Source organism: Aythya marila, assembly GCF_965140915.1.
Source record: "Aythya marila genome assembly, contig: HAP1_HAP1_SCAFFOLD_153, whole genome shotgun sequence".
In the NCBI taxonomy this organism is placed as follows: Eukaryota; Metazoa; Chordata; class Aves; order Anseriformes; family Anatidae; genus Aythya; species Aythya marila.
In genome coordinates, this window is record NW_028137334.1 from 2,626,191 (window position 1) to 2,640,312 (window position 14,122).

Here is a 14,122-nt window from a genome sequence, read left to right on the forward strand (position 1 = left end):
CCACCGTGGTACTCCATGGGCTGCAGGGGGACATCCTGCTTCACCATGGTCCTCACCACAGGCCGCAGGGGACTTCTGCTCCGGCGCCTGGAGCACCTCTCCCCCTCCTTCTACACTGACCTTGGTGCAAGGCTGTTCTCCCACTCCCTTGACTCTCCCGGCTGCTGTGTGGCGCAGCGTTTTTTCCCTGTCTTAAATATGCTCTCACAGAGGCGCAAAACAACATCGCTTATTGGCTCGGATCTGGAAAACAATGGGGCCCTTCCCAAACATGGGGCAGCTTCTAGATCTTTCTCACAGAAACCACCCCTATGGCTCCCTGCTACCAAAACCTTGCCACGTAAACCCACTACAGGAGGTCAGAAGCACGTGCATGGTAGAGAAGAAAAACTGAGGGTGGGAGATTCATTTCACTTTGCTTCAGAAAATCACAACAGTGAAAGCTTTTTCACAAGCAAACTGTGTTGGCATTTGGACTGGCTTTTTAGAACGAAACCAGGGCTTTCAGCGAATAATCCCATAAGACACATTTGAGAGTCAGCAGAAGTAAAAGCACTGCCTCTGCTTCTTGCAAAATCCTAACAGTGCAGCCCTAAAAACAAAGTTGAACCTTCCCCAAAACGCTGAGAAGTACGAACACTGAGAAGTTACAGACACACACAGATCAGCACTACTTTACCTTCTGTGGGTCAACGGGCTTTGCAAATTCCCTGAAACGTCTGTCAGTGGCAAGTCTGTGAGTAACGTCCCTCAAGAAAATTCTAAGGTCACGCAAGGTATCCTCCTCTTCCTCCTCCAGCATCCCTACTTCTTCCTCTTGTGGCTTCTGAGGCTCAGCTGGTGGTGCTACAGGCACAACTTCCAATGTCCAATCAACTTCAATTCATCAGGAAAAATTAGCCAATTTACAGTACTCAAATACAAGCATACGACAAATTACTGACAGAAAATGACCACCAAAGCAAAGCCCAAAGAGCTAGTAACTTCGATAGGAAAGTTTTAGATGTACTTCTCATATCCTCCTCACCTCTTTTCTTTACAGGAGGCTTAGCCACTTCATTTAGAATTAGGTCCTCAAAAAAAGGCTGCTCTCTCTGCCCTACCAGGCAACTCAATATTGCACACTTCTCCAAATTCCGTATTAAATAATTTTTGGATCTAAAGCAGAAGGAGGAAAGACATTTCAGATTTAAGGCCACAAAAAACTCATCTTCTATTCCAAAAAGACGAGTACCTTTTCAAATTAAGAATAACCTGAAGAACACAAACTGAAAAAAGTTATCTTCCTGGCCTTAAAACGCTACATTTTCACAGGCTGGCACAGCAAATTCAAATATCACCTTTAAGAATCACCTGTAGAATTAAAGCTCGCTGAAGGGATTGTACGCTACACTGGTAAAGTAATGGCTTTCACCACATCCAACAGCGCCTCCTTTGTATTTACTTGCCTTGCTGCAGCCTTTACTTAGAACCTTTATGGCTATAGAGGGAAGAGAAAGGCTTCAGCAGACAAGTGAGGGCTTTTTGCTGAGTTTTTATTTCTCTACCAAAAGGTGTCTGAAGTAGCTAGTACCTCTACGTCTTCCTCCATTTTCAAGTTCTAGTAATAAAAGGTAGGCGAGGAATTTCACTACTTATTTTAGAAGGAATTTACAGCCTGTACAAAAACTTCTGTGGGAACTCAAGCACTTTCAAAGCAGTTGATAATAAACACGTCTAGGTAAGACCCGTTCTCTTCCCCCAATGACTGAGACCAAATCATCAGAATGACAACAGCGTGGTCCTGTTTTGGGCACCTTCCCTTAATGTAAACTCTCAGAAGTCAATGAAGTTCTGCACCTACTTTTACTACAGTTTATTTAGGAATACAACTAGAATTCGATTCCAAAGTTACTTTAGCAGAAATTGGAACTCAGCTTTCCAGCTTGGAAAGCTTTGGCCTATGTGAAGAAAGAAACTGATTTACTTATTTTTTTTTAATCAAAGTGTTTCAATTCTCTACTAAATTGCATTATTAGCAGTTTACCCAACATAGCATGGAATGGCAGACTGTCAGAAGACATCTCTTCAGTAAAAACATCCTCTTGTTATTTCAAGCACTGCATATTCTTGACTGAACCACTTTGTAGCCACCAGAATTATTGTATTAATTTATTATTTGCATGTGTGAGAAGGGGGTGAAAGTCACTTGCTTGACTCAGAAAAAACCTTAAGCAGATGCTTTCACGGTATTATTTTCTCTAAGCAAATTTTAAGTGATTTGTTAGGGTGCCTGAGTAATAACAGCATGCATTTAAGAAAGCACAGCATTTTGATGCTGAAAGCATTCATAAATTACAAGACACTGAAGAAATAGTAAGGAAAGTATTGACAAATACCTCTTCTGGGAGATCTGAGTGACGTACATCAGACGGAGCAAGCAGCAAAACTGGCAAAAATGCTGGAATGTTACGTAGTAGAGTTAGAAAAGTAAGTTTCAAGGCAGGTCCAGCGTTGTCCCACCATAAATGGATATCTGGGACATAAATTGTGCTTGGTGCTGTCTTCTGAGCATTTCGGATCAGCTAGTGAAAAGGAAAGCTTGCGTAAGAAAACTAAAACACGTACAAGAACCTCTTAATACATAGCTACATAGCCATCTGACTGCCCCGTGAAATGAAACTACGTGAACAGAGTGGCAAGCATCCTTTCACATAAGGAATTTCTCTGTGCACCCTTTCAGATTATCAGTATTCGGAGAACTCTAGTCAGAAGATGGGAAGGATATATTCAGGCAGTGGCTAGACACCGTAGCTATATGGCCACAGCCACAATCATCGCATAACAAAGAAAGGAAATGTCCCGCTTAAGGGACACATCAGTATTCAGTCGTGTAACATGTCTGTCCTTACTTGTATGGCTCTCAAACGTTTCCACTAAAGGTAAAAATATTTTAAGGTAGTGATGCCAAACAAGACAATGGATTTCCTGCCTAAAAGTAAAAACACCAAATCTGTTCAGTTTTTCTAGTTAAAACCACATCACCCTGCAAATGAAGTGTTTTCTGAATGTTAATGCTTTTAGTGCACATACTGCAACAGCACAAGTTGTGTATGTCCGTGTGAAAACAAAATAAACAGAAGCCCCAAACCTTGGTTGCCTTACTAATATAATTTAGAAGAAGGCTACAAAAAGTAGCCGACATGCAGTCTGATACAGAGCCATCTACTGGGAGCACACAGTCCTAGCAGGCAATGAGAACTACTTTCTGGATCCCAGTGACATGAGCAGCATTTCTTTCCACAAAGAGATGTTCATTAGCAACACCGCCCAGCTTCCTGAGCTGCTAGCAACAGCCTCACTGTAAAATTGGGTATGGAAAATGTGGACATGTACAACATCCAGATTGTTTGTGGTGCTGTCTAAAAGAAAAGGGGATTTTCAGACAGAAGCAAACATCCCAGCACATTAAAACAAGGCCACCTCCATTACCAATTAATTTTGCTCACCTTATTTGCAACTCGATTGATCCTTTACATACAGTCAGTGAATCCGATGAGAAGAAAAAGAAAAAAAGGTACCTGTCCGCAAATTTCTTCTGGCGATGCAACGTTTGTAAGCAGAACAGAAAGGTCCAGGGTGTGAACAGGAAACTTCTCCAAAACGTGCAACACCACGGGTGCCACGTAAGAAACCTGGCCGTACCCTTCTTTTCCTACTATTAGCAGACGGGGCTGGCATGATGTTGGTTCACAGAAAGCACTCCTAGAACAAGAGTTAAGAAAACAAGCTTATAAATGAGGTGCTGAATAGACACACAGATGTTCCAAGTAATTTTCCTATAGACTTTCTTTTCCCTCCCCAAATAATCCAAATGGCAGCGCTACATTAAATACATGTAAGATTTCCAGGTAAGTTATTCACTCATTCCAATTGTTTCATCTTCTTCCCTTGTGTTTCCTATTCTTTACTAAACCAAGACTGCAAATTAATATCCCTGCAATCTTGCTTTACTTTATTATAAATTTATTATTTATTATATATTTATTATTTACTTTATTATAAATTTATTTTTATTTAAAAATAAATTGGTGAGGAGCATTTGTTTCCCCACTACAATCAGGCTGTACCTCTGCTGGCTTAAATCAAAGATGCTAGAGACTTAGCCTTGCTCTAAAGCACAGAAAATCTTCTGGACAGCACAGCAATAGAAACTGAGAAAAATAACTGATCCAGCTGTGACAACATGATCTAACTTTCCAACTGTGGGCTTGCATGACTTCCATACTAAAATATCACAAGATTAACACAACTTGGTGGCTTAACAAATAAAGACACCATTCCATTTTTTCTCAAGGTGTTTTAACAAGCCCTTTCTCTGTTTTCTTTCTGCTACATAATTCACTACTGGTTTAACAATCCTGGAAAACAGAAGGGCAAAAGGTGGCAACACAAACCCACAAAGTTGGGGTATTTTTAGCTAAAAGGACAGACAGCACATTTATGTGGTCTTGAGTCTTTCAAAGAATGCCATGGATTAAGTCAACGTGTTCTGGTAGTCTACGGATCACTTTGGCTTACGAAGAGAAGCCTGGCCTTTTCAATTTGGTCATTCAGAGCAACTTCATTACAACTTTAGTCCCTCCACCCTTTCTTCTTGTGAATACCAAGCACCCCTTCAACACACAAACTTGATGTTGCCCCTTCGTCTACCACCCCTCGCACTTTTAACAGCTGGAACTGTTTACAAAGACTCAGCAGACCTGAGAATTTAAACATAACAGGGATCTATCTTTCTTTACCTGCTGAAACAGAGGCATTTTTTCTCTGGTCCGTCAGGCATTCCATCTTTTAATTCATCTCCAGAAACCAAGCATGCATCGTCATCACTGTCAAACATATCATCTTGTAAAATAGGATTGAAATGCTCTGAAAGGCAAAAGAGGTTTGTTAACTTTCCTGAATAGCCTTTGTCTCTTTCTCTTCCATTAATACAGCTTCTAAATCAGTGCCAAAACCCTTTCTTCATTTGAGAGCACACACTGAAAGCTATTTCCTAGAGTTCAGCCCACCACAGATCTAAGGAGATGGCACAAGGCCCTACAAAGCTCTACTAAGTCCCACTGATGTGTACGTGTAAGGTACGCTACTCTTGGTGATTTTTTTCTCCCCCTTAGAATAAAGGAGATTACAAACACTTTCTGCAGTTGCTTAATAGCTAAAAAAGAAACAAACAAGACCATTTCTTTCTGGAGGAGGTTCCCACAATGAAAGCACGGGGATAAAGGATGTGATGGCCACAGAATTCCATTCATCTAGTAAGTATCAATGCTAATTGATCTCACGTGTATAGTACGATCCACAAACATTTAAATTAGGAGACTGGTTAAAAATGACGATAGCTAAAACAACATTTAGCTTAGACCAGGTATACTTGTATCCTGGTCCTGGCATTCTTCAGAAAGGAATTAGAAACACTGACCTAGAAATGCTTCCCCTCCAAAGATCTGAGTTTTGATTTTTTAAAGAAAAATAGGTGCCTTGTACTTCAAACCTCAAGTCAACCTCTACAAATGCTAATTATCTTAGCTGCCCTCAGAAGCAGGATGCTTCAGTAGAGAACGCATCGTCCTTTACTGTGTATTGAGTCATTCAGAGCTTCCATTTGGCATTTCAGTTTCGAATCCACAATAAAACCTATGTGTTGTATTCCAGACTTGCCCAAAAAAAAAAAGACATGCACATGCAAATAATAAAATTCTACCACCATTATGTCTGAAAGCTATAAGTTGATTGCACAAACCACAAGTTTTTGCTTTAGCAGAATTATAAAGAAGTGGATGCTGTGGTTATACCTTGCTGTCGGTCCTCCTTTAGTGCAAGCTGTGCATGCGGGAAGATCTTCTGCACAACTTGTAAAATATTCTCTACTGATCTTTGAAAAAGTGGCTTGAAAATGGGTGATAGTGCTTGTACGGGTGAAGCCTTGATCCGGTTTGAAGCTGGAACAACCTTCTTCATAGCCATGAAAAAGTCCTTTGCTTTTATTTTAATAGAATTAACGTCTAGTAGCAACTTCTCCCTACTTGCATAAATCTGAGGATAGCATCGGCGTAGAGAGCACAGCGCAGCTTCAGTACATAAAGATTTGATATCTGCACCACAGTCTCCTAACAAACAAAAATCAAACGTTACATCAGTCAAGGCCCAGGTTTACAACATGCAACATTTAAAGAATTTGTAATGACAAAACCAAACAGCATAACAGGGAATTCAAAGTGCTACCGCTCTGCAAGGATGTTTCATGTTGCTCACTGCCTGATATCCTGCACTTATGCAGCTGAAGCAGACTCCTCATCAAAAACTATACTCTTGAGGAAGATGCCCCAGAACCATTTAATGTTCTCAGACAACAAGAGGAACGACAACAAAGAGTAAATAGATGAAAGCATCTCACACAGATTGCTATGAAGGCGTGCCAGCTGCCTCGTTGACTAGTTGTGCAACAAGGCACAAGAGCATGGGTACTGCCTGGTACAAGCTAGGTTCTTTACAACTTGGTCACAAGCAAGAATCCGTTTCTGTTTCAGTCTTACCAATGCATTTCTCAGCTAGTTCATCAAGCAACATGTCCGGTGGCTGAGGGGTCCAGTCACGAGTATGAATCTTGACAATTTCTTTTCTAGCCTGGAAGCAAAATCATTGCATTTTAGCTTGTCCCAAGTTTTCCTTAAAAATACCAACAAGAAACAAACAAACCAAAAGGCAAACAAACAAACAACAAAAAACAAAACAGTCCTCCCTCAAAACCCCTCATCTACTAATACACTTTTCTTACTTGCTCAACTTTCAAGTATTTTACAGTTATTTAATATACACTCTGCATTGTCAACCAGGAAATTGAATATTTCTTATTTGTTATACTGAACTTTTTCTAGGAACCTACAGTGAAAGAAAAGGCATTTATAGCTTCAATAACAAGTTTCCAAACTACGAGACCTAAGGACCCAGAGGAAAATACTGTAATGAAAAATTTATCCAGAAACATTTCTTTGCTGTCCAAAAAACTTCTCTAAAACTTAGCAAGCTTTCATTGGGACAGTCTCATTACTTCATCACATTTGCTTTCCAGTCAGTAAATTCACAGAAAGCACTTCTGGCACAATGCTTCCAATTGCTACAATTACTATAAAGAAGAAAAGAATTATGACTCAAGCTACTACCACTGATCCGGGGCACAATCAAATGCAAACACGTCCCCTATTCATTCATAAGCGAAGGATTGAGACCAAAAACACAACTTCATGATGAAAACACCCAAGTGGACTAAATAATTAAGCAAACAGGTACAACTTGGGGAATGAAAGGTTTGATTATAGAACTAACTACTTGGTGGTATCATCCTGACCATATATATCCAGTACCAGATTTGCCCTCCATGGAACAACGCAGTGTCTCCACATATCACTCTTTCGTTCAAGTTGTCAATTTTTTTTCCTATAAAGTTGGACTTTGCCATGGTAGCACTAACATTGAATTTAAGTTCTCACCTCTTTATCTGGCAAGTTGAAGAGGAAGTGTCTGCCAAAGCGTCCTGGTCTTCGTAAAGCAGGATCTATAGAATCCAGTCTGTTGGCAGCTCCAATTACCACGATCTCCCTTCTGTTATCTACGCCGTCCAGAAGGGTCAGAAGAGTTGAAACAATGGAACAAATAGAAAAATATAAGTTTTACTTACTGGTTCAGTAAATTTTGTTACATTCCACATGACTTTCTTCCGTGAGTAGTCATAAAGGACAAGCTTTTTAAGGACAAGACTCATTTTAAGTCATAAAAAATAGGTAAGTTAACACAGACCACATGCTGATATCAGGCTTAATAAATTGGTTTCTACTATCGTTTAGAATCACCTGTTTTGGCATTGAGTTACAAGTTTTCAGGATAAATTAACATGTTCACAGTAAATTAAACAGGTCATCGTCCTTTTTTTTTTTTTTTTTTTTTCCCCAAAGATCAAGCAGATTTTATGTAGGTGCAAAACTGTAATACCTATGAATGTGGTCTTGTTTACTGGAGCGCACAGGAGCGAGACCATCTATCTCATCAAAGAAAATAATTGAAGGTCGCATCTGACAGGCCTAGCAGGAAAACACTGAGTAAAACAGCATTATTTAAAGGAAAAATGCACAAAAACATCATGGTTGGAATGTCATCTAAACTAGATTTTTCACTTTAGCCTCTGGGACCTCTACTGATAGAGCTACTGGAGTATCTGGCATGACTAACAGAAGACAGCAGTCTGTGTCAACCCACTGTATCCGGGTGACAGGAAGCAAATTGTTCCAGTAGTTCTTACAGCTGACATTCACAGCAGAAACACTGGTATTTCCATTTCAGGGGAAAAAAGAAAAAAAAAAAAAACAAAATACAAAAAAAGAGCAAGTGCTACTTAAAAACGTTGACCACAGAAAATAATGGTTTCAACTCTGACAGAATACACTGTGCATTTCAACCTTACCTGTTCAAATAACATACGAAGTTGGCGTTCTGATTCCCCCACGTATTTTCTCATGCAGTCCGAAGCATTTCTCAGAAAAAATGATATTTTCCTGTCACTTCGACTATATTCACTGGCAAGTGCACGAGCAACTAGTGTTTCCCCTGTTCCTGGGGGGCCATAAAATAGACAACCTCTGCAATAAAAAAGATCCAGATAGGAAAAAAAACATCATGATGAGTACCTCCTACAACCATCGTCTCTAGAACAAACTCGTCTTTCCTAACCAAAACACGTCATGTACAAGACAGCAGTAATAGCTGAAGTGTGGGTAGAGGCAGAACAGATAGAAGTTCCGCGTTTTTACAACGTTTCACAAGAAAATTCATTTTTTTCACCCAAAGAAATGAATAAGGAGGTAACTCAAACGTATAAAAACTTCAAAAGAGAGCATACTGTCCCAGAAGGACACTTCCAAAACTGCTGACAAACAGGGTGATTACAGCAAACCGGAGCCAAACGGGCAAACTTCAGCACAGAATCTGAGAATGGGCTGAATGGTGAATCACCAGTTCATTCTGCAGCAATAAACTGCATATTCTTGCTTTCACAATATGCAGAATCTGATAGTAAAGCATTTAATGCTCCTTTCAAAAGCATTAAGTTACTGGGTTTGGTCTCTCAGACCATCTATTGCTGATGGCAAGTGAGGAAGCCTAAAGCCGGAAGGAAAAGCGATGCCTTAGCACTCAGAGGAAAAAAAAAAAAAAAAAGAAAGCAAAAGTAGGCAGGAAAAACAACTGGGCTTCCAGGCAACATATTACAATTGACTTCCACACTAGATAATCCCTTCTTGCTTACAGACTAATCAAGCTGACTTGTACATAAAACTGAGAACAAAACCACTCCAACCCAACTAACCCAACTTTTTAAAAACACCAGATGGTAAAACTTACAATTTTCAGACATTGCTTATATTTTTAACCTACAAATATTCTGGATTTTATCCATTTTTAAGAAACCACTTTTTGCTACTACTAAAACAAATGTTCACCGCTGCCAAAAATGTTGAAGCATGGAAGCATATTGATACCTTAATTGAACTTTCTCCTGAAAACAGCTGACTTACGATTTATCACTGTCATGAGTTACCTTGGGGGCTGAATATTGAACTGCTGAAAAACTTCTGGATACAGGACGGGAAAAATCACCATCTCTTTCAAAGCTGCGATGTGTTCCGAAAGACCACCCACGTTCTCAAATCCAATCTAAAGAGAAATTCAACACCACAGAGTTTGTATGTTAAAGAAAGCAGCAACCTAGATCAAGGTTTCATCAGAAATTATCTCAGCACAACGCAAACATTCTGGGCAATTTTTGAAGTTGCTTTAGAGAAAACCATCAACAAAGGTAGTTGTAGATGGCACACTGAGATCTTTCAGAATCACTGGAAACACTTGCTGACACGATGATTAGTTTACCACTTACCGCACTATCTATTTGCATTGCATCTCCCTGACTTCCTCCAGCTTTCTTTTGATCCCTCTGAACTCTCTTTAGGTCCCGTTTCTGACGTTTCACTCGAAAAGTCCTGATTTGAATTAAGAAGTTATAGGGCTTCTTTTTCTTTAAGATGCAGCTCGAAGATTTTTGTTTTTCATAATAATGCCAAGCAAATGTAGAAGACATTAATTAATATATTAGAAGACCTAATTAATTGACATAAACTTACACAGTTACATTTAGATAAACTTAAACATGGCTAAATATTCATTTGAAGGAGATTCATCCCTCCCCTATTCTCTACCGACAGCAACCTTCTTGGAGATGTGCTCTCGCCGTCCTCACTGCTCTCACCACCCTCCTCCGTATCACACGTGCTAAGCAAGGGAGATGAGCAAGAGGGTGTAGAATCACTGATGTCATCTGCACGTCTCCGTCTGCAAGCAAGCATATAAACCAGAAAGTTAAAAAGAAAATACAGCAGATACTAAGTAACACCAAAAATTAAGGGAATTCTATCTCAAAATTGCTTCTGAGATCTATTTTCCAGTCCACTGTACTCCTTAGGAATCTGATTTCAAAGGCCATGACATGATTTTCCTCGTGACAACTGTCTGCTTTCAAGAATGCTCAACAAAATATCTGGCAATCAACAGCATTCTCTACGCACTAACTGCTTACAGAATCCAAAAAGCCTTTATCATTACTAAGGCAATTTATGATTTCATTTAGATCTTTTATTGTTTAAGGTTAACTGCATATAGAAACATTAGTTGATTCCAAACAGAAACTAGAGTCAGTATTTGAGTGATAACTTTTTTTTTTTTTTAAATGTAACAAAACTTCCATAAAGCCTCTCCCTCTAAATCGAATAAAATTATTTTCGGTTTTAAGAAAATCCTTTGTATCCTTCAAGATTAAATAGTCTGACTAAGATTTTTAAGGGGGGATTCCGGCTTCAGTTCCAGAACCAAAGAATTTCAGTTACAGAAACTCAGACACTACCTCCATAATCATCTTATCAGCGACCCACAAATATTGGATTTAAAAAAGAAACCAACTTAAAAGTATCCACCTCCTCCCCTCCAAATAGTTCTTTCCTCTCTATCCTCAGACTACCAAAGTAGCGATCATAAACTTACTCTGTAATTACCACTAAACTGAAAACCCTTTGAAGCATTATGCAGTAAAGAGACTGACAGCTCTACGGATAAGTAAGAGCTATCACTAGCCATACACCAACCTGGCACGTCTTCTATATTTTTGTGACCCAGCATTTTCAAGTGACTCTTTCTGTCTGACAGAACGCGGCTGGCCCGAGTTAGTCCTCTCTCGATCTCTTTGTCTTACTGAAAGAAAAGAATTTAGAATAATGATACAGATACATTTAAGAGAGGAGGATATCAAAAGATAAAGAAAACGCCACGTGTTTCACTCATCCCTAATTCCAGAAGAATTTTTAACTGTTTTTGCTTTTCATCAGTGCATGGTACAAGTGGAAAACTACGCCCTGTTTAAAGGTGAACTGAAAATCTCAAGAGCAAGACCATTACGTGTGATTAATTACTGTTATAGCAAGGATACATAGCACTAAGTACACCAAACAGCAAAGAAATACAATGTGCACAGGACACACGTGTCTGATAAAAACAGGGAAGTTCATGTGCAGAATGAAGGTACAGAACTGAAATAGAACTGTGTGCGCAAACACGTCTTTGCATTCAAAAATTCTATCTCACTTATGTGCAAGAAATAAGGTTTTAAGAGAAACTGTGCGTTCAACCTACTTTCCATAGGAGCTTGGTAGCGGTCAACAGGTTTACTCTGTCGAAGGTTGTAACGCCTTGGAACATCTTCACCACCATTTTCTTTGTTCTCACTTCCTCTTGATGTTTGTACTGTACCACAAAATGACACCGAATCGTTAAGTACTTTTGCAAATTATATGAAATCCAAAATGCATTACACAGATGCCTGTAAGTTTTAGTATTAGCATTATTTTAATGACACAGTGGATCCTGCAAAACCTTAAGATGAATTTATGCAAGTCACGTTTCAGAAATCACAAATCCTAGCAGATGAGCATGCATCTGGACATTGTTCTGTGCTCTCTGAAACTGCTGATGGACTTGTCGTCAGCCTCAGTGTTTAACAACAGGCAAAATTCTGTCATATTGCTTAGCTAAGATGCAGATCTTCTGAAAACAGCTATTTCAGAAAGTCACTTCTTAGTTTGAGAAAGTATTTAATGGAAAGGGTTTTAATAATCTGCAGTGCTAAGACTAAGCATAGTAATCTAAGTCCAAGTCTAGCTCTGCCACAAATTCTGTGAGCAATAATGGGCCAGACACAGGCTTGAAGCTCACCAATGAGAAAACAATGCCAAATGCACATAAGCTTAGGCCATTAGCTTCTGTCAAGTAACCTGAAGTTGTTTTATGAAAGATGGTAAAAAACGCAAGAACCAGAGTGCAATCATCTACTGGATTCTGGTGAATATCCTCTCACGTTAACAGCAGGACACCGAGGAAGGAACGTACATACTCCGTTCACCTACCTGTTTGCCACAAGGACTTATCTTTTTTTCTTGGAAAGCACTGCCCTCTCTGGTTTTTATTTTTTAACCCCAAAGGTTGCATTGCTTTCTGAATGCGAGGTAGGTGCCATGGGGTATACAGACAGCACACGGAAAACTGAGCGATCGGGAAATGAGTTTGTGATCACTACCATCTCCAGTCCTTGGTGTTCCAACACTTCTATCACAAAAGCATGAATTTCTCTGCTTTATTGCTCCTCTAACCCTTTCCTTTGTTCCAGTAACTTCCTTTATAACAACACTGACACTTTCCTCACTCTTTTCTGGCGTATTTTTCATTATAAAAGTATAGTCTAGCTCTTTCCTGATTTAAAATTGTAGTTTGCATTTTGATCATCAATTAATTGCCCCGGGCTCATTTCCCATTCAACGTGCTATTTAAAATTCCTCTCTACAAGTCTCTACTGCACAGCTCCCTGAAACCCACACACTTTAACCAAGCTTCTCCCTCTAGACTGGCGCCCGCCTTGTATTCAAGCTACTCTTATTAAGACTTTGAGCTAATGTTTTCCTAACTAAACCTCCAAAGGAGTCAACTCTGCTTCTCCCTTACTAGTCCATGGCCCAGCCATTCTTCCTCTGAAGAACTTTGTAGTAGGTTTACGTGGCAAGGTTTTGGTAGCAGGGAGCCATAGGGGTGGTTTCTGTGAGAAAGATCTAGAAGCTGCCCCATGTTTGGGAAGGGCCCCATTGTTTTCCAGATCTGAGCCAATAAGCGATGTTGTTTTGCGCCTCTGTGAGAGCATATTTAAGACAGGGAAAAAACGCTGCGCCACAGCAGCCGGGAGAGTCAAGGGAGTGGGAGAACAGCCTTGCACCAAGGTCAGTGTAGAAGGAGGGGGAGAGGTGCTCCAGGCGCCGGAGCAGAAGTCCCCTGCGGCCTGTGGTGAGGACCATGGTGAAGCAGGATGTCCCCCTGCAGCCCATGGAGTACCACGGTGGAGCAGGGTTCCACGCTGCAGCCCGTGGAGGAGACCACGGTGGAGCAGGTGGCCCTGCACCGACGGAGGCTGCCGCCTGTGGAAGACCCCTGCCGGAGCAGATTCCGGGCCGGACCTGTAGCCCGTGGAGAGGAGACCACGCAGGAGCAGGTGATCTGGCAGGAGCTGCTGCCCGTAGGGGAGCCAGGTTGGAGCAGTTTTCTCCTGAGGGATGGACCCCGTGGTACGGACCCATATCTGGAGCAGTTCTGGAAGAGCTGCTGCCTGTGGGAAGCCCACGCCGGATCAGTTCATCAAGGACTGCATCCCGTGGGTGGGACCCCACAGCACAGGGGACGAGAGTGACCGAGAAGGAGCGGCAGAGAAGAAGTGCTGTAGACTGACCATAACCCCCATTCCCCGTTCCCCTGCGCCGCTCGGGGGGAGGAGGTGGAAAAGGGTGGATGGGGGGGGAAGGTGCTTTTGTTTTTTTTTCCTTTGTTTTCTCACTTCTCTCGCTTGTTAGTTGTAGGCAATAAATCTTACTATCTCCTTATGCCGAGTCTGTTTTGCCCGTTACAATAATTATTGCGTGATTTTCTCGTCCTTATCTCAATCCTTGAGCCC

The 14,122-nt window shown here is 40.7% G+C and overlaps 1 protein-coding gene across 1 annotated transcript in view; it reads right to left on the reverse strand.

Moving 5' to 3' along the window:
* Positions 1-420: 420 nt before the first annotated feature.
* LOC309890897 (ATPase family AAA domain-containing protein 2-like) overlaps positions 421-14,122 on the reverse strand; it is a gene marked incomplete at both ends in the record, with an annotated part of 70,628 nt that continues 56,926 nt past the window's right edge. The window contains 8 exons of the mRNA XM_082785292.1: positions 421-459; positions 5,911-6,149; positions 6,576-6,666; positions 7,530-7,689; positions 8,029-8,117; positions 8,498-8,672; positions 9,629-9,744; positions 10,284-10,416. Coding sequence (XP_082641418.1) covers positions 421-459; positions 5,911-6,149; positions 6,576-6,666; positions 7,530-7,689; positions 8,029-8,117; positions 8,498-8,672; positions 9,629-9,744; positions 10,284-10,416 — 1,042 coding nt within the window. The remainder of the gene's footprint in view (positions 460-5,910; positions 6,150-6,575; positions 6,667-7,529; positions 7,690-8,028; positions 8,118-8,497; positions 8,673-9,628; positions 9,745-10,283; positions 10,417-14,122) is intronic.